This window comes from Ursus arctos, unplaced genomic scaffold (genome assembly GCF_023065955.2).
Source record: "Ursus arctos isolate Adak ecotype North America unplaced genomic scaffold, UrsArc2.0 scaffold_19, whole genome shotgun sequence".
Classification (NCBI taxonomy): domain Eukaryota; kingdom Metazoa; phylum Chordata; class Mammalia; order Carnivora; family Ursidae; genus Ursus; species Ursus arctos.
The window spans coordinates 35047747-35068797 of record NW_026622863.1 but is presented as its reverse complement, the minus strand read 5'-3'; the positions used below and the strand labels follow the sequence as shown (position 1 = coordinate 35068797).

The 21051-nt window shown below is 44.7% G+C and overlaps 1 protein-coding gene across 2 annotated transcripts in view; it reads right to left on the bottom strand.

Moving 5' to 3' along the window:
* CDH13 (cadherin 13) overlaps positions 1 to 21051 on the bottom strand; it is a 984509-nt gene that overhangs the window by 539979 nt on the left and 423479 nt on the right. For both annotated transcript variants that reach the window (XM_026495318.4, XM_057314677.1), the window contains exon 4: positions 5330 to 5446. In XM_026495318.4, the coding sequence (XP_026351103.2) occupies positions 5330 to 5446 (117 nt within the window). The remainder of the gene's footprint in view (positions 1 to 5329; positions 5447 to 21051) is intronic.

The window sequence follows — 21051 nt, the reverse complement described above, 5'->3', positions numbered from 1 at the left end:
AGATCCCTAATAAACCATATGCTCAGAACTCTGAGGAATATTTAGGAACTGCCATAAATTATCCTCATGTATGACTTGCATTCATGACACAATCAAAGCAGAGTCCTGGTTGAGTGGTTTTCATGATTTGGTCTAATGATCTATGTTGATTCCCTTTACGAAAAGCACATGGTCCAATTACATATTTCTTCCATCCTGGGTTAAAGATGTCCTTCTAAAGGACCATTCTACCAATTTATAGGGGATATAAAAAAAGGATTTTCAGTAAAATGTAGTTTCATTGGTTTTGATGAAAAGGGTTTGTGATGAAAGTAGAATCTCTAATAAGCATTTCATAAATGACTTGTCTTTCAAACTTAATATAAAACAGAATAAAATACGTCTCCCAAAGACCTCCTTGCTGCCTCACAGATTTAAAGTCCCCTGCTCTCAATCAATCAGGCCCAAGAACTCAAAAATCTCTAAAGATGCAATCAAATATTTATCAGTGAAAGTTGGTAAAACTACGAAATTATTTATGGCCCAAATTTTGAAATAGTCACACTTTGAAGGGGGAGGGAAAAAGCGCATGTTGGGAACTACACATTTCTCTTTAGGGCACAGGCCCCCAGATCCTCACTGCCATTTAGAATTCAGAAACAGGAAAGAAATCACAGGTTTGAGGGAGTGTGTTCACAATGGGGTATTTAACCCATTTTTCAGAAACATTGAGAGATGATGGAAAAGCAGCCCCGCATTCTAGTAATTTAGCCACTTACCAGCTAACTAATTATTTGGAAGATAAACAAATTATGCATCAGCCAAAACTCTGTCTGACCCCTAGAGCTGCCCACATGGCCTTTCTGTCAACATACAATTCTACATGGCACAGACTCAACTGAGAAACACCCCCCTGGAGTGGATTTGCTGCAGCACTCCACTTTGGTGCCTTGACCCGTAGTATATGAATCTCCTTTCTTTAAAGGAATTCAGATTGTGATAAAATATGACAAAAAAAAAAAAAAAAGAAAATAAAGAACAGATACTTAAGTCTCCACCATCCTTTTAAAGTTCAAGACAAACAAATGAAAAATATTTTTGTGCTGGTATGCCATTTCTCGTGTGTTTTGTCATAATTTTGAATTTAGTCAAGCTTAATTTTTTCCCAACATTGTGTCATGAAATTTACAAACAGAGGAAAAGTTGAAAGAAGTTTTCAGTAATCAAACTTGTGTCCACCATCTAGATTCTACCATTAACATTTTACTATACTTGTTTTATCATCGATTTACCCAGCCCTCTATCCAACCTATTTTTTGTGTGTGCACTTCAAACAATTAAGTTTAATTTTAATGCTGTTTTAAAGAGAGTAATTGTTATCAAAGACATTTCATTCCATGAAAGAGAATTCTCAAATTGTACTTAGTAGCATCGGGCATACTAGTTAAGAGCAGAGACTCTGGGGCACCTGGGTGGTTTAGTTGGTTAAAAGACTGCCTTTGGGGGTGCCTCGGTGGCTCAGTCATTAAGCACCTGCCTTCAGCTCAGGGCATGATCCCAGGGTTGTGGGATCGAGCCCCACATCAGGTTCCCTGCTCCATTGGGAGCCTGCTTCTTCCTCTCCCACTCCCCCTGCCTGTGTTCCCTCTCTCTGCCTGTCTCTCTCTCTGTCAAATAAATAAATAAAATCTTTAAAAAAAAAAAAAAAAGAGAGAGAGAGAGAGAGACTGACTTCAGCTCAGGTCATGATCCCAGGGTCCTGGGATCAAGCCCCTTGTCAGGTTCCCTGCTCAGCAGAGAGCCTGCTTTTCCCTACACCTCTACCTGCCACTATGCCTACCTGTGCTCTCTATCCCTCTGTCAAATAAATAAATAAATAAATAAAGTCTTAAAAAAAAAGAAAAGAGCAGAGACTCTGCAATCTCAAAGAGTTGGCATGGAGCTCATCTCTGCTACTGTGTGGCTCCAGACAGGTGACTAGCCCTGAGTCTCATTAGTCTCAGGTGGCACTTTGGAAGATGATCCTCATGGGGTTGCTATTATGAGAATTCAATATAATAGATGAAAGGTGCTAATATTTTACAGTATTGGACAAATAATGCATTTGTGATGATTTTTCCTATTCTTCTGTAATCCTGTGAGATTAAGGACCTGTCTATTGTCTTTTGTCGTTAACTCTCCAGCCCCTCACACAGTGCCTTGTAAATAGCAGATGCTGAATATGTGTTTATTGATGTGAGTTGACATGAATTTCAGAGATTTTCTCGCCTGGATTGGAGCAAGTACTTATTAATGGAGAGAAGCAAGTACAGTCGGCTTCAAAGGCACAAGACAAGAAAGTTAGTTCAGAAAATGAGATGGGAGCAGAAGATGAGACAAAGAAAACCTGGCCTGTAAAGCAAAATATATTAAGTTCAGTGACAGAAGAGAATCCATCAGTGCCCTGTCCCCGACCTTGGATCTCACCTTTTCACGGCACATCAGCAGACTTCCAGCTCTCTCCCCTGTGTTTACACCATTTCCTAGCATTTCCCCTCGGGATTACAATGCAGTCACTGACAGACAGCCATAGTTGCCTTAATAAACAGTCCTCTTAACTGGCTCCTTTTCTTCCCTGTCTCACTTTCTCACTCCCCTACAAGTATTCTCTTCTTATCCTAAATAAACTACCTACATTTGAATCCTTGTCTCAGGGTCAGCTTCTGGGGGAAACCAAAGTGAGACAAGTGTCTTTATACTTTCATAACCACAGAGTCTCTTCTTCAAATGGCATCTTACACTAAAGTCTGATATGTGATATTTATAAAATTAAAGCTGCCTGACTCAGAGAGTTTGGGTAGGTGGGTGGGATATGTTTCCTTTCTCCCCACCTCCCCAAACTCTGAAGACACCCCATATACTCTCTCACAGTAGAGCAGAGCATCACTTGTTAGCTATTAGTGGAGTGGATGGAGGTAAGACATAGGATATAAAGAAAAGCATAAGATGGATGAATAAAACCAAGCAGGCACAAAGAGGGAAAAAGTTCCTTCAAAGGCATAAAAAGCATGGACATAGTTTTTGTACGGCAGTGCAGTTATTCACAACCAGGTGGTGCTGATGCTGCTGGCCCGTGGCTCCTCTTAAAGTAGGACTGGTTTAGGCCAGTGGTTCTCAAACCTGGTTACCCACCAGAATCATCTACGATTTAAAAAAAAAAAATGCTGATGCTTGGTCCTCACTCCTTGACCAACTGAATCAGTCTTGGAAGGTGGAGCCTAGCATCTGTATTTTAACTGCCCTAGACAACTCAGATGTACAGCGAGGGTTGAGAACACCGGCTTACATGAAGGTCTAAAGAGCAAGGATGCAACTTGTGTCTCTGAAACTGTTTGGGGGCAGAGCCTTGCAGACTTGAGGAACCTGACCCTTGGTGGGTGCCACCCTGGGCTTTAGGGACACCTACACAAGGGCCATCACAGTGGTTAGGGTTGTCCAGAGGACAGGGCTCATCAATCCCACCACTGTCCACTTGGTACAGCTCTGCTTCCTTTCTCATCATGTCCTGGACTCCTGGCAAGATTTTGCTTAAAGAAAGGTGTCTTTGGCACAGTGGTATTTTAAAGTCACAAATACAGTGATTACCAGGACATTGGATCATTGATGCCTCTAATTTTCAACAGAATTAGATTTCTAATAGTCCAAGTGACCCTTACTTCTGGCCCAGGTCACCTTAAAACACCCCTCCTGGTAGATATCTCTGTGTCCACTCCTCTTGACCACTCTGCTCTCACAAATAATTCCCTATGAGGCAGCCAGAGGGTCTTTCAGCACACACATGGGGTGACCTTCCAGTGGTTTCTTGATGTGTACACAATGAAATCCCCACTCCCATGGTCTCTGGAGGCTCTACGACAGGTCAACTTCTCTGACTTCAGCTCTTACCACTTTCTTCCTTGCTCACCTCATTGCAGCCATGCAGATATTTTGCTCCTCAAATATGCCTCATTCTTTCCCACCTGCAGACTTGGCACATGCAGAGCCCTCTGCTAAGAATGAAGCTTCCCCAGATCGTCCCATGGCTGTCCCTTTCTTATCTTTCCAGTCTCCAATCAAACACCAGGGTCTCTGACCAGCATTCCTGGCCATGTGTGTGAACACTTCTGTCCCTCTACTCCCTGGTCTGGCCATTTACTCTCTTTCTGAAGAACTGCTTCTGCTCTTCACAGAATTTCTTATTCTTTGCAATTTTCTTGTTTGTTTGTTTATTCATCAAAATATCTATCTCCCCAGTACAGTACAAGCTCCATCACAACAGGGGCTTCTGTGCTGTTCACACCAATATTCATCCAGCCCCAATCTTGGAGTCTGGCATATAACAGATGCTTCTTCTTTATGTAATGAATGAATAAATAATCCAATAGCACCAGCCATCAAGATCATTCGTTGAACTAAATACCACTGTTCAAAGTCTGTAATGACCAAAAAATACTAACTGGTTTAAATTTGATTCTCCTTGTTGACTCTTCTAGGGGGAGAGAATGTGCTGACCGGGCACATCAGTATTTTTGCCCATTTAACAGCGAATATTTCTTCCTGGAAAAGTTTTATTGCACCGACTTGTGCAACAATGTTTTCTGGGTCTGGTTAGTATGATTTAGTTCTTTTGATCTGGTTTAGTTTTTAGAGAGCCGACCCAGTGGTGCTCCTGGACTTAACACCTCTGAAAACTAGGATCTAGGAGTGCCTGGGTGGTACAGTTGTTTGGGCGTCTGACTCTTGGTTTTGGCTCAGATTGTGATCTTGGGGTCATGAGATCGAGTCCCACATTGGGTTCTGAACTCCACGTGGAGTCTGCTTAAGACTCGCTCTCTCTCCCTCTCCCTCTGCCCCTCCTGCTGACTCTCTCTCTCCCTCTCTCTTGAATAAATAAATAAATCTTTAAAAATAAAAGAAGGAAAAGAAAACTAGGATCTAAATAAAAAGGCCACGTATCATCACATTACTATATTACTATAGTAGAGTAGAGTATCTGCCTGGTTGCCTAGACATCATCTTAAAAGCAATGAGTCTATTCCTTAACCAATGATACCGTCCAGACACAACTTTAGCATTGTTATCTGCCATGTAGCTCTCCAAAGTGTAGTATTCAAAGGTGTTATTATTGGTTTTTTTGTAAATGCTTTTTTTGTTGTTTGATGGTTTTTTGTCATTCTTTCATTAGCAAAACCATCTGGCTTTTTATCATAGAGGAATAGAGACTGATTTCGGGTGGCCACCAAGACAGTCACAGTCAGCTTGCCTTGTGTATATGCTCTCCTCTTAATAAAAACATGCCTTTGTTATGTCATTTGTCTTTTGTCTGACTTACCTTGCCAACATCTCTTGGGAAAGGTTGTCTCTGATTCTCTGGAATTAAAATGGGAGATACCACAATGGACCTCTTTTGTCTTGGGACCGGAGAAGTTCTTGCAAATTTAAATATATCCTAAAAGAGAAAAAAACAAAATCAATTGACTAAAATCCCCCATGGAAAGGATGTATCAGTCTGCTCTGAGATATGGTTCCTTTGTTGTGAAAGCATACAGCTGTTTGGACATTGTTAATTTTATTCTATCAAACCTCATTAGCGTTAGCAAGTACATCGTTAGAATCATACTAAAGCTGACATTGTGATTCACAATGACTATCATTAAGCTCTTTAATCCCATCTTCTGAATCATTCTATTCACAATGTCAGTCTTGATTTATACATCCTTCAGTACTTGTATATTCCCATTCTTAATCTGCCAAGTGAGGAGATTACTCACCTGGTCACTAACCCACAGAACCCACTGGATATAAAAGTGACTCTCCTCACGGCCAACTGCAAGGTTCTTACACTCACAAATGAATAGGGATGAAGGAGAAATCACGAAGGTCCACACTATGTCAGGCATTATGGAGACTCCTAGTCTATGTTTTTTTGAGGACTATTTGTTATTATTAGTAGGCCGACTGTGGAATGCACTGCCCATGCTGTATAGACGTTCCAAACTTCAATTATTGGAACAACACTGTCAAGATTTCTGTCCTATTTGTAATTTGTCTATTCAGTGACATAAATGTGTGCAAAAGAGGGAACTTTGTGTCATAATTTAAATGAAGTAGCAGTATTGCTTTCCATAAAAAGTAGGAAAACATGAAAATAAACATACTGGAGACCAAATGATTGTATTCGATTTGAGTTGGAAATTCAGGGGAAAAATAAGCTCCTCCTTCTTTTTAAAAAAATTTTTTAAGATTTATTTATTTATTTGAGAGAGGTGGGGGAGGGGCAGAGAGACTCAACCAAACTCCTTGCTGAGTGCGGAGCCCGATGTGGGGCTAGATCTCACCACCCTGAGATCAGGACCTGAGTTGAAAAAAAGAATCTGACCCTCAACTTACTGCACCACCCAGGCACCCCCAAGATCTTCTTTTTAAAAGGGAGATAAGAAAGGGGTAGTGGGGCATTAAAGGGTTGTTAGCACCAAGCTGAGAGTTTCCCCTTGATCTGATCAGAGGACTGAAAGAGAATTGAAAGGGGGATATCATTTTCAGTATATAAAACAATTTCAGTCAATGACACCTACTAATGAAATTATGTTATGTATCATCAAACATAAGCATCTCAAACTTTGGACAACGGATTCCTACCAAAATCACGTGCCACATGATATTTAAATACCATCATTGATCCATGCCCCACAAAAGTATGTGTGTATATGTATGCATGTATGTGTATGTGCGTGTGCATGTGCGTGTGTGTGTATAATTTTAAAGGAAAATCTATATAAGAAAAGTCAAACAGGAAACCAGATCACCTAAGGCTAAGAAAGCTTCTATAATTTTTCTTTAGATTTTGATGGGAGTGTAATCTGATAGTCCTCTTGGTGGAAAGCAATCAGACAATATTTATTTATCAGGAATCTTACAAGTATACATATCCCTTCACTTGGCGATATCACTCCTAGGAATACATTCAAATGCTAAATTCAAAAGAAGAATAAAACTGTATGCAGAAATGTATTCAGCGAGACATTATTTATAAAGGGTAAAAATGGCAGACAACCTACATGTTCAACTGCAAGACAAAGTTGAATTTGGGTCCATCAGCAGGAGACACTCTTAGATAGTTAGCAGTAATGCAGTCATGAAGAGCATGTTATAACCATGACTACCACATTGACCGCTTTCACAATCACCACCACAGACTAATAGTGACAATTTCTCATGTGTGCCCTGGGCAATGTGCTGGGCACATTACACATGTCCACTCTCATATTTGCAATTAACTTCTCAAGTAAATCTTGTCCCCCCTCAACTAATGAGGAATACCAAGTTCAGAGAGGTCATGTGACTTGCTCAATTCACCTAGCTAGCAGATTGAATACATAGGAGAAAATGTGTAGGGAAACACAGCACACCATATTGGGCACCTCCTACCTTATATAAACTATAGTAAGCATAGAAGAATAACATTTAAAATCTCAGTGCATGAGTGTAAATAAAGACTGGTTTCTAGGAAGACCAAATAATTACTATTCAGGTAAAGACAGAGAACTAGAGTGTTGTATGTGTAATGGAGGAAAAATAACAAGGGTTAAAACAACCACAACAAACCCACCCATCCAGCCAACCACCAACAACAAAATAACGCAGCCCAATCAGGCAAAAAGCAGCAGCAGCAGAGAGAGAGAATGGGACAGACAACGATAAGACAAGGAAAAACACAGTGGATTATATTCATAGAACACTGAGGTACATAGCATCTGCGAAGATTCTGTTGGTTTGTGAGGGAATGGCAAAGGGATAGAAAACGTGTAAAATATGTACAACATATGAATCTCATTTACAATAAAGAAATCTTGAGGTTCAGATGAGAGAATGTCTCAGCAAGCACTCTGAAAAGACTTAAGGTTCTATGCAAACAGGAGGGGTTGGTGATTTGGCTCTGTGACACGGCAAAGGTAAGCTTCAGTTCATGACGATGGTATGTGTAAATGTTTCTAAAGTAATGAAAAAGAGTACCGTGTCGTCAGTAACAAGCTCTCCAGTTGTTTGTAGTAAAGGGCTTACTGGTGTTTGCAGGACTGTGGATGGGTGATATATCTGTCCTCATGGGGACCTGGGGGGTCAGGCTCTTGAGTCCCCATTTCTACAGCTGGGGACCTCCCCGCTCACCAGTGAGTCAATCCTGCAATGGCCAGTCCCTGTACCCAGCTCTCACGGCACCCCAGAAGTTTAGCAACCAGCACAGCTGTGTAAGCCCTTGGGTCTGAAGTGCCTAAGAAAAGCAGCCGGCAGCTGGAGTCTCAGAATGGCAAGCAGCATGGGTAAAACGGAGCAGCGTAGAGGGGGGGAAATGGTTGATTTCAGAGATGCCTCCGTGTGCATCAGAGCCCTCCATGGAGGGTACGGTAAGGAATTGGGGGGCTGGGACATCCCGTGTCTCCCAACTTTTTGCCTTTGAGGCAGGACCTCAATAACTATTTGTCCATGGCTATGTTTTCATGTTAGTTGCTCTGCGTTTGTCTTTGTCTGTGATTTATGTGTAAAGCTACAACCACGTGTTTGTTGACACATGTCTACCTCGATACTTGCTTCTGTGTCTAACTTTGATCAGGCCTGCACGAAATGGTTTGTTTGCGTGCTCTGAAGCCATGTGTTTCTGTGTGACTGGGGCCACGTAGGAGCCACAGCATCTGATGTGACTGACAACCATACACCTTGCGCAGATCAAGACAGGTATGCCGTGCAATCGTGTTTATGCCCGGCTGTGCGTGCTTGTGTCTGTCAATCCGGGATGTGAAGCCTCCGAATGCACCAGGCTGTGGTGGTAACCTAAAGGAAAGAAAACAGAAGCCGAGGGGATGAAAAGAATGTGACCAAACTAAGAGCTGTTTATAGAAGGAGAAGAGAGAGGATGTGGGAGAGAATGGAACATCAGGGTAAAGGAGAGGCTGTGTGAGGATTTCCTGACTTCTGATGTTGCCATTACCAAGATAGTGGGCAAAGAGAAAAAACCAAAGCAAAACAGCAGTTCTGGGCACGGGCGCTGTTGGGCATCCAACAGAGATTTCTGAAGGGCATATAAAGAGTTGTCTTCAGGAGGGAGTGATGAATGAGGGAGAGAGATGTCACAAGCACCCACGTACAAGGGTAGCTCGATGGAAAGGAGAAGCTGACACCAGCCAGATTATGTTGAGAGGGAAATGGGAGGGGCTCAACCATTTGAAGGGTTTCTAAAAGGCCAGTAAAAGCCACGGAAAGGTTAGGTGGCAGAAAGGGGGAAACCAGAAGGATGAAGAGATGAGAATGTCAAGAAGGAAGGGGTTACATGGCCATATCACACAATGCAGACATCCCCTCCAAAAAGCCAAATACCATCAGAAGGCTGTTGGGCTTGACAATGAATAGGTATTGATTTTAGAAAGAGCAGCTTAACAGTGTGTTAGGGTCGGGTGTCAGGGGAATCAATGAGAAGCGAGGGCTTTGGTGCACAAGGAAAGGAGAGACACCGGAAGAAGTTTGTCATGTCAGTTAAAGGGGAGGCCAGCAAGTGTGCTGGGCATGAGGAGGAAAGGGCTCTCGGAAGGAAGCCGCAGCGTGGGGCGAGCGCGGGGGACAACAGATGGGGGTGCGTACCCGCAGGAGTGGGATGGGAGTGGGATGGGAGTGGATCAGCAGCAGTCAGCCCAAGCAGGGAGGATGGAAACTGCTTTCCTTGAGGACAGAGAGAGGTTGAAGGGGAATTTCTCATCTGTAAAGGAGGATAATCTGCCCATGCTCTTGGTTATCAGAATGAAATGAGAAATTGTGCGTGGAAGCATTCTGTGCTCTCCAAAGAACAGCACAAAAGTGAAGGATGGGTCTTATTAATACCAGAACAGGGATGTGAGGAAATGAAGACAAGCCACTCAGTCCCTTTTACGAGTGAGTAATTCAGCTGTTGGTGGCCTAAGGCCAGATCTTAACACAGACACACATAGACTCACAGACGTGTCTAGCTTTCCAAATTCACTAGACACCTGCACACTAACATCAACATTCTCATCAGACATAAATGCTCATGCACACCACGTGTATACACACACACACACACACACACACACACACACCACTCATGAATAGATACACATGCAACAGCCACACATGACAAGCCTAAACCCAAGGACACATATGACACACAAAACACACCTTCCTGCTTCAAACTGAGGTGGTTTTCTCAGCCACGCGGGGCACACACACAGGCGTGTGCCTCCCATAGGACCCTCCCTCTGGCCCTGCAGTTGCTGGGTGATGATCTTCAGCATCTTTGGGCCTGGAACAGAAGGAGGCCTGCAGCAGCCTCATCTAATCTTGCTTAAGTCAAAGGGGCAGAACAGTGTCCCCGGGGAGACTCACTCATGCAGGACTTTATTACAGGAGAATTGTCCCCCTTCCAGAACGTCTCTCATCTCCTGCGGGCTCACCGGAACCTTTGCCTTTCTGTTGTAGGGTGTTTGGGTTTACTATCCCATTTGCTTTCTTCTCTGCTTCTCAATCTCAGGAGAAATTGGCAGTGTGTTAGAAGCAAGTTTCACACTCCCTGAGGGTGTCACATCACACAGTAAAAAGAGCATGCTAGAAATAAGGGGGAGACCCCAATAAATGTGGCCAGGGGGGAGGGGGCCGGGGAAGGAGGAAGAAGGAAAGAAATGGAGAATGTGAGAAGGGGAGGAAGACAGGATTCATATTCATTCATTCATTCATTCATTCATTCATTCATTCATTCATTCATTCAAAAACTACCTGTGGAGCTCTTCCTCTCCCCCAAGACTAATTCTAAGCATCTGGGAAAGTACAGTGCACAAGGGACAAACCTCTGCTCCCATGGAGCTCACATTCTAGAATGGGGAGAGAGACATGAGCAGAACAGTGGCCTGGAGCACAACCAAGCAGGGGGGCTGAAGGTGTGCAGGGTGGATGGCCGCTGAGATTTTAGCCACGGAGGCCACAGGAAGGGCCTCCTGGGAAGGTGGCAACGAAGGATGAAGGCAGAGGGAGCCATGTGCACATGGGGAGGAGGGACCGCCAGGCAGCAGGAGGGAGGAGCCTGCTTGGCCAGAGCACTGGGAGGAGCGTGGGGAGGAGACCACTCAGGGAGTTGGGAAAGGGAATTTAGATGCTGTCCAGCCTGCAGTGTAGCCCACAGAGAGGACTCTGGCTTTTAATTTGCGTGAGATGTGAGTCTTAGGGGGGTGGGGGTTTAAGCTGAGACGTGACAGGAGCCTACTTACAATTAAAAAGACTCACATGCTGGCTGCTGTGTGGAGAACAGACTTAAAGAGGGAACGTGAGGATGCTCCTTTTTCCCATTTCTTCCTTTCCCCAACCCTGCTTTCACAGGGCACAAAGATTCCTCCGAAAATGCAAGCATGAGTGTTCGATTTGGAGAAAGGCGGAGTTGGAGTCCCTCTGCCCTCTTACTTCCCACAGCATTTGAAAGTGTTTTCAAGGTGGAATTTACGTACCATCAGATTCACCAGTTTTTAAGTGTGCAATGCAGTGATTACCAGGAAATTTACAGAGCTGAGCGATCATCACCACAGTCCAATTTCAGAACATTTCCATCATCCTGAAGGAGACTGCTGCCCCCATGCAGCCGCTCCCCTATTCCAAGCCTGGGCCACAGGCTACCACGGATCTACTTTCTGTCTCTGCACATCGGCCTTTTCCTGGAATTCAGAAAAGGGAATCACAATACGCTTCCGCAGTGTTTTCATGGACTTGCCGCCACACTGTGAGGATTGTGAAGGAGAAAGGGATGGAGTCAACACCCAGTGACGGCCCAGGCCCCCGGCCTCCAGTGGGACCATGTGCAGCGGGTCCCCGCTGGTCCCATGATGGCTGAGATTCCTGCTGCTCTCACTCCGCCATAGGTGAGGATGCCAAGACCCCTTCCCAATGAGCCTCCTCCACACAGGTGTTCTGTGACAAGGTTTGTTCCCATAGAAGCCACCTAGGACACCCATCAAGGCAAGGTGCCCAGAGTAGACACTGCAAGGGCAAGGTGCTCCAGAAGTGAAGATCAGAAAGTCTTTGGCCCAGACGGCACTCCATTGGTGGGACCAGGCTCCAGGCTTTGGTTCTCACCGTCCCCTCCCACCACCACCAGCTGAGGCCACCCCAAGAAAGCAGTGAGGTTTCAGGGGAACAACCCTGACCCTTCACACCGAACCCAAGGCCAAAAAGTAGCATGGGCCTCTCGTGCCACCTGTCAGAGGATCTCCATTAGCCAATACTCACACGGGCCAGAAGAGACCACAGAACTCAGGTCTACCTTCCCCTCCCTCCTAGTTCCTGTTTTTGTATCAGGTAATAACTGAGAAAGAAAAATAGCACCAACTTAGTGAAGAAGCCACAAGTGTCTATGTTTGTTCTATCCCTACTGTTGTAAGTTCTGGGCAAAGTTGTGTGCTAAGAGGAGATATTTCCACAAGGCAGAGCACTGCAGAAGCTGGGAGCATCCTGTCCGACGAGGCAGGGAGTTAAGGGAGGGCAGTGCCATGTGAGACTCAACGGTCAACCTGGCCCTGTTGTGGACGGTGTTGTAGATCAAGTTGGGAAGGTCAGATGTACTCCCGGGCAGTGGGGAGCCTTTACTGGTTTCATGCAAAGGTGTGATGCTTTTAGGTTCAAATTCCACATCTGGTTAAAGGATCCTGAAGATTATTCCTTTGGAGAGGTTGAAGCTTGCATTCCAAACCCAAGTCTCAAGGTCACATAGCCTATTCCTTCCCCATCTTTCTAATCCAAAGATTTCCTTGGTATCCTTGCCCTGGACTCACCAAGCCTGCTGTAGCAAATGCTGCCATTTATGGAGTAGGGATGCACCGGGCACCATGCTAGGGACACCGTACCAGTACCCCATTTAACCCATCCAACAACTCACAGGTAGAACCACCGTGCCCATTGGCCTGGCTCAAAGATGTAAGAGACTGGGGCGCCTGGGTGGCACAGTTGTTAAGCGTCTGCCTTCGGCTCAGGGCGTGATCCTGGCGTTCTGGGATCGAGCCCCACATCAGGATCCTCCGCTGGGAGCCTGCTTCTTCCTCTCCCACTCCCCCTGCTTGTGTTCCCTCTCTCGCTGGCTGTCTCTATCTCTGTCGAATAAATAAATAAAATCTTAAAAAAAAAAAAAAGATGTAAGAGACTTACCCAAAGTCACTTAGCTCTTGAGTGAGTCTTGGGAACCTTGGCATCTGTGACTCCGGGGCCCCTGGCTCTAAGCGTGAATATGCTTGTCTCCACAGCTGGTGAGCACTTTTACAAGGAGGCCTGGTCCGCACAGTGTTCCTTAGCCCTCTTTACTCGAGTGTACTTGGAGCACCACAGCTCTCCACGTGCAGAGGATAGACAGCAAATCTCAATCAGCCTCTGGCTAAAAGGATCAGCTACCTATACTGCAGGGGGACAGCTTAATTGTCTGCAAATTTCTGCAAATGAATGGAACTACAGAAATCAATCTCCAGTTTATTCCATTCTTGCAGCTGATCTCATTGTGCTGAAAGCTGCCAGGAGGAGGGTTCTGTGCTCCTCTGTTCACATTTTGTATGCAATCAAATGCACAGTTCAGCCAGCTTTGCTGTACCTGGGGCGAGACTAAAATTTATTTTATTAACTCCTGCGGCTGAAGTTTGCCTGCTTAAGGAAGAGACAATCAACAAACATCAAACTTTCCGCAGCAAATTTAGGAGGCTTGAGAGCCAAGATACTGATGAGAGCTTGCTTCATTTACTATTTCCCCAAAATTCTGGAGGCCAAATATCAGCTGAGCTGTCATCTGCTGTAGACTCACTGCACAGAGTTACAATGACAATGAAATGGGGTGATGTGGAAATTGCCCATTAGTCCTGCAGAGCTCACCTCATGGTATGGCAGCGGGTGTGATAGAGCTCACTTGAAAAGTAGGGTCGAAGGGGAAGATGGTGGGTGGTGAATTCACAGGGTGGAGGGAAGCCACTCTGCTCTTGAAGTTATGCCATGCACGCTTCTCAAGGGCTGCTGGTGGGCAAATGGGAGAAATGGGCACAAGCCCCTGTTTCTCAGAGTCCTCATGGCCACCTGCTTTCCTAGAAGTGACTGCTAGTGATACCAGAAATCATTTCTCCAATGATGAAAGTCATCTATCAGAGACTTTGGGGATGGCCAACCTAAGAACAAGAAACCCTGCGATGGAAGGACCAATATCAGAGCCTCTGAATGATTAGCACCAAGGAAGTAATACATTGCCAAATGTAATGAAAATGACAATCATTTCTGTCATTACGGGTGTTTAGGGTGGAAAAGAAATGGCTTTGTCCAAAGAAGTCAATGGAGAAAAGAAGGATTCCTCAGAGGAATTTGCAATTTGAATGGTGACTCCAGAATTCTCTGTGTAGCAGCCAGGAAGATCTTTAAAAACATCCCCCTTCCCCTTGCCAATTCCACATTTGCTTCTCCTTGTCAAAGGATGGAGCCTCCAATGCTACCAAGGCCCAGGAGGGCCAGCAGGTTTTGTTCTGGATGACATCTCTGACCTCGGGTGTCCTCATGTCATTGTGGCTCTGCTTCTGCTACACAAGCCCTACCAGGATCCGCAGGTTGTAAACACTTACCTGAGGGCTTTTCACCTAGCAATGCCCCTCCTCAGCCCTCCCCTCTGGTGCCTTGGTGACCCCCCCATCCCCACCCCATCCTTCCACTCTCAGCTTAAGCACTACGTCACCAGGCTCTTTGCTATGGGGATTGCCTGCGGCTTGCCCTCTCTATCCAGAGTCTGTGCCTCAGCTTCTGACTACCCATTCACTCTGTGCCATCAGCCTATCAGTGTCTGTCTGCCCCAGGAGGGCAGGCACCATGTCTCCCTGGTTTGCTAGTGTGTCCCCTGGTACCTAGCACAAAGCCAGGCACATAGCAGGTATCCAAAAGGTATTTCTAAAATAGTATTAAATTCACAAATTATTAAATAAATATAGGGTTATGGTAAGAATTAGGGTCATCTAGGTAATGGGCTCAGCACAGCGTCTGGTTTAGAGTACTTGCTCCACAGTCGTGTCTAATAAGTAAATGAGCAGGATGCCCAGGACTCCCTTTTTATTTCCTCTTCACTGTGGAAATCTGCTCTCTAACAACAATATTACTGCCACCCTCGGGTTGGACTTTTTCATCCTAGAGTGCTCAGTGCTTGGTGAAGTGACTGAATCTATAGACGTTTTTCAGAAGATCCACCCCTTGGACCACTCAGCAGAAGATTATTGCTTTCTGGAAGAAATGGCAATGAGGCTGAGATCGGAAGTCCACGTGGAGTTCAGCGAGGTGGAGGGACGAGGAGGAGGAAGAGCTCCAGGCCTGGGAAACAGCGTGTGAGAAGACACAGAAGCAGGAGATGGCCAAAGACCAGAAGGGCTAGAGCAGAGGGGGTAGGGCTCAGAGGATCCCTAGAAGTGGCTGGAAAGAGAGAGCAGCCAGGCCTGGTCCACAGGATTTTTCTGAACCCCGAGGACCAAGAGAAGCCACTGAATGGTTTTCAGCAAAAGTCTGGGATCTGACCTTGCCTTTGACTCTGCCTTGTCAGAGCTGAGGAGCCATCCCTGGAGAACACATTTTCTTAAATGGGTCTTCTTTCCTGCTATTTGTTACCCTAAACCATCCCTATACTTGAAAAGTTGAACTTAAAAATAAGACACAAGTAAAACAACAACACCCCCCCCCACCCACACATTCTACCACTTGCTCTGAAATGTCAACTTCCCCACATTTGAACTGCTAGCTAAAAAATAAAATAAAAGCATATGCTTTGGATGAAAATTTGCCAAACCACACTTCCAAAATGCAACTGCGTCCAAAATATTTCATGAATCTAGCAGGAGCAATAACAACACAAATCAGGCCTTGCTAGTTTCATTGGAGGTGAAAAATGTTTTAAACATATTTAGATTCGTCAGTCAGAGGTCCATTCAACCACATGTGATGGTGATGGGGATATAATGGATACAGTTTCCCTCTGTCTGCTCTGGCATTGATAAAATATTCATGTTAAAGAGCTATTCTGAACACCTGGAGGCATCTTGCAGCATTTTACAGATGGACCTGTTTTTCTAATACACATATGTACTCCTGTCTCAACAGCTGTATTAACTTGAGTATGTATTCTAGATGTGTGAGCACGTACCCCAGATCCCACACTTTCTGGTCTGCATGAGCTCTTAAATTTGTGAGTGGCCTTTAAAGAAAACCCCCATTAGAAAATCCACATGTGGGTGTGCCTGGGTGGCACAGCGGTTAAGCGTCTGCCTTCGGCTCAGGGCGTGATCCCTGCGATCTGGGATCGAGCCCCACATCAGGCTCTTCCACTATGAGCCTGCTTCTTCCTCTCCTACTCCCCCTGCTTGTGTTCCCTCTCTCGCTGGATGTCTCTATCTCTGTCAAATAAGTAGATTAAAATCTTAAAAAAAAAGAAAAAAAGAAAAAAGAAAATCCACATGTGGAAAAAGAATTCTTTTCAATTCAGTGGGTGTTTATTGGGTGATGGCTAGGTGCTTTCCCTCAAGGAAGTCCATCATAAATGGTACAGGACTATCATGCTGGCACCTCAAATCCAGCATGTCCTAAACCAAATGGAGAATCCTGCCCCACCCACTCCTGCCACAACCCACAAGGGTGCAGGCCTCCCTCTCACAGAGGTGAAGAACTACACCCATATGGCCCATGGACAGTTAACTTCATTTCTTCCATATTGCACTCCCAAGTGGTTACCTCCTCTGGAGGGGTTTCCTGAATCCACCCGCCCTTCTCTAGTACCACGTTCCCTGCCACGATCATCACATTACCTCTGATCTCCTGTGGATTCTTCATGTCTTATCATTTCCTCTTATATATGAGCACACTGGATGCTAGAATCATAACAACCAGGACCTCAACACCCTTATTCCAGACTCCCCAGAAGCAGATGCTGAGATAAAGATTTGAGAGCAAGTAGTAGTTTAATATACTTTCTAAAGTTTCTAAAATGAACCTATTCTGCTTGGAATCAGGACAAAAAATGAATTCATTTACTCACAACCCTGTATCGTACAGACAGAATAGCATTTCAGTGTCCTTCCTTCCAGGTTTTAATATACTTTCTGCTTAAGTTGAAATTGAAGGGTCTGAACAATTTTGTACCTTGCTTTTTGAACCTAATGATAAAAGCCAAGCTTCTCTCCCTCCTGTGTCACAGATACTGTAAACATAATTTCAGTAGCTGTATGATACATCATGTGGTTGTATCAGCATGCATTTAGCCATTCCCTTGTTCTTATGCTCGTCAAGTTTAGGTATTTCCACTTCTTTATTATAAACAAAATACAAATAAAATATCAGTGTATGTGCAGTTTCCTTTGCTTACTTGTTTGCTTTTCTCTAATAAGGATTTTTTGGAAGGGACTAGCACAAGGGAGTTGCTAGGTCAAGGGTCATGAACATTTTAAGGGACCTGTGACATATTCCCAAACCAGCATAGCAGTGAAAACAGATCTCACGTTGCCATGGCGGGGCATCCCCCAGTGGTTCCACACCTCTCTCTGGAGCCTGTAGTTCCAGCCATGTTGCTTTCGCCCAAACATGCCATGCCCTATCACGACTCTATGCCTTCCTTTGTGCTGTTCCTCTGACTAGGATATTCTTCCCCTCTCGCTTACTTCTAGTCCTCTCTACCTTTCCGATAACACACAGACACACACACACACAAACACACACACGCAATAGGTGTCTATTATACATTGCATGTTTCATTCTCCTACTCAAGTTAGATGGAGGCTTCTGGATAGTTCCTATTAACTTTGGGTTTCTTTGGCCAGTTCCCATTAGTATGCAAATGCAGGCCTCATTCTCTACACCTTAATAAAGATGATCTGTTTAACAAATATTTATCTATTTAATAAATGCTATCTGATATCAAATGGCAAGCTGATGATAGCTCTTTTCTTTTTCCATAGGATTTTTTACTTTTCCACGCCTTAAAGTGACCTCTGAGAAGAGAAGAACCTTGCATCTCACTTCACACCTGATGCATTTAATCATCAGGTTGGAAGGGATGCCTGTCCTTCTCCCCCTGCAGCTGAATCGCCTCATTAACTGGCAGAAGACAGGCCTGGCCATCCCTGCAGGCACGGCCACCCTACAATGAGGCTTGACCTCACGTGTGCTTGGCTCCAGGAGACACTGCATGCTGACAGATATCACTGAGTTATTGCAGGGTGGAATGGGAGAAAAAACAGGGTAGGACTTAATCAAATAAAAGCAGACGCTTCTTTCCTGTGTCATCCCAAGTAAAACCCAGCTCCTTAGGCCAAATCTTATGGTGATTCAGGGAAAGGAGGGCCCCAAATTGAGCTTCCCAAAACTGGGGGTGAAACCAATCCTTTCCTTTGGAATGGCGCGTTCCTGTCTCAGAATCTGTAACAGAGGGACCACATTTAAAGCAGGATCCTGGCGTGTGAGAAAAGGAAGTACTCATTACCAGCACTCAGTCTCTGCATTGGTCTGTTTTTGAGCTCCTTCTCCTCCCGTTTTTATGCACTTGCTTTGTTTTTGGTTGTTAACTTCTTGTTGTTAATGGCTGCAAGCTCTAAAATTAGAATGCTGTTTCCCATGCTGGCCGCCAAAGCCAATTGCCTCCTTGGTCCGACCAATTTTTAAATATCCTTCGTGATTGAAATTCAAGATTATTTTGCTCAGGGAGTTGTTCTCAATATTTAACGTAAATTCTCCTCCTTCTCCCCTCTGTAAACTTCTTCGCTTTCCCTGACACCTCCCCCAAACTTCCAGCACTATTCCTCTTCCTCTTTTGTTAAAGACATTTTAATTAAGACACCAGGGTTACATTAACCTACTTAAGCAGTAATCTCCCTTTTATGTAGCTCTCTTCAGTGAAGTCCCCAGTCAGCAAAGCGTCTTTCATCAGCCTGCCCCGTGTCTCTCTCTCCCTTTGTTCCGTGGTTTTTCGCTGGATTACTGATCCTCACATTTTAATTCAGCCCCCACTGCTGTTCCACACGATGCACTTTACATTAATAAATGCATCTTCACAATGATGCACGCGATGCCGCGTGTCTCCCCACTTCATTGATTATTGCGGCCTTTGAAGGTTCAAAGGTGCGTCAGATCTACCAGGGAAAAGGGGAGAAGAAGACCACGTTTGATATTCTCCAACATCCGAGGTTTCCCTGGGCCCCGAGGTTTTGATGTCAGGATGGTAAAACAACAACGGCTTGAAGAGACGAGAGCGTGGTATAAATATTCAGTTGCCATGTGATGCCCATTCTTCCTTAAAAGACCACAGGATCAGGCTCCTTTTTCAAAGTCACGATTGACAACTACAGAAACTATTTGATAATGGAGCTCAAAAAATCTATTATGGGACCAAGAGAAATATGTCGGCATCCCAGCTACTCTGTGAACCTGCCCCACAGGAAGGGAGCGCTTCTGTTTGTTTTCAAATACTTCACATTAAATTCTTCGGGCGTTTTAAAAAGAGGAAAGTATCTTTGAAAATCAGCTAATTCTAAATGACGAGAGAGAACATTGTTTGAGTGCTTACCCTGGGTTTGACACTAAGACTTACAAACGCTTTTCTCCATTAATACTCATACAATCTCTGTGATGTCAGCACCACTTCGCTCCCATGCTACAGATGAGAACACTGCGGCCCGGAAAAGTTAAACAGCTTGCTCAAGGACATATTGCTGGCAAGTGAGGAGCTTGGGCTGTCACCCACTCTACCTCTTGCCTCCGGCATGTGTTATCTTGACACGTTACAATTTTAAAATTGTAAAATTTGTAAAATTTAAAATTGTAAAATTTAAAATCTAAAATAATTTTATTCAGGATCTTTTCCAGTTAAACTTATATGTATCACACCTATCCTTTATCTGATCCATGAGCTCCATTTTCAAAATACGTTCAGACTTTGTTTCTCAGTCCCTGACCCTCCCCCAACTGCCACCACCCTGGTCCTGGCCAACATCTTCTTTGATCTGGATTATAGTAAAAGCCTTTTAACTGGTCCCCTAGCTTCTGCCATTGCCTTGACAGGCCCCATTCCTCCTTCCCAGCAGCCAGAGTGGTCCTGTTAAAACATGAACTGGAAGACGTTACTCTTCTGCTTCATAGCTTCCAGCATGGCCTCCTAGCACTGGAGCACTTGGAGTAAAACCAATGTCTTTGTACTGGCCTAGAGTGTTCTATGTAATTTGCCCCGTCTCCTGTTACTTCAAGTCCTCCTGACTTACTCTGGCCCAGTCCACTTGGACTGGCATCCTAGAACATCCAGGTATGTTCTACCTCAGAGCCTTTGCACCTCCTGCTCTCCCAGCCTGGAATGCTCTTCCCTGTAGATACTTACAGAGTTGTTGTATTAGTTTCCTATTGCCGCTGTAACAAATTATAATCGACGGTAGCTTAAAACAACACAAAGTCATCTTACCCCTTTGGGGCCAGATGTCCAAACAGGTCTCCCTGGACTGAAATCAAAGTGTTGTCAGGGCTTTGTTTTTTCCTGAGGCTCTAGAGAAGAATCTTTCCTCGCCTTTCCCACTTGCTAGAGGCTGCTGCCTACATTTCTTGGCTCCTGGCCCCTTCCCCATCTGCAACCCAACAGCGCGGCATCTTCAAATCACTCTCTGGCTCTCTTGTGATTGGATTAGCCCCAGTGGGTCATCCAGGAGCATCTCCCAATCTCAATATCCTCAATTTAATCATATCTGCAAAATGTCTATTGGCCTGGAAGGTAAGCTGCACAGGTCCCAGGTGTGGGGCTGTGGCTGTCTTGGGGCCGCTATTCTGCCTGCCACGATGCTGCTTGCACTCCGTTCACATCTTTCCTTGAGTGTCACCTTCTCCACAACGCCAGGCTGGCCACTCTTACCTGTATTTCTCTCTCTCACTAACACATCATGCTCCCTTCCATGCTTCATTTTTCTCTTCTTTGCAAGACGACAATCTAACATACTTACACTGATTTATTTCATTTATTATCTGTCTCCTCCACTAGAATGTAAGGCCCAT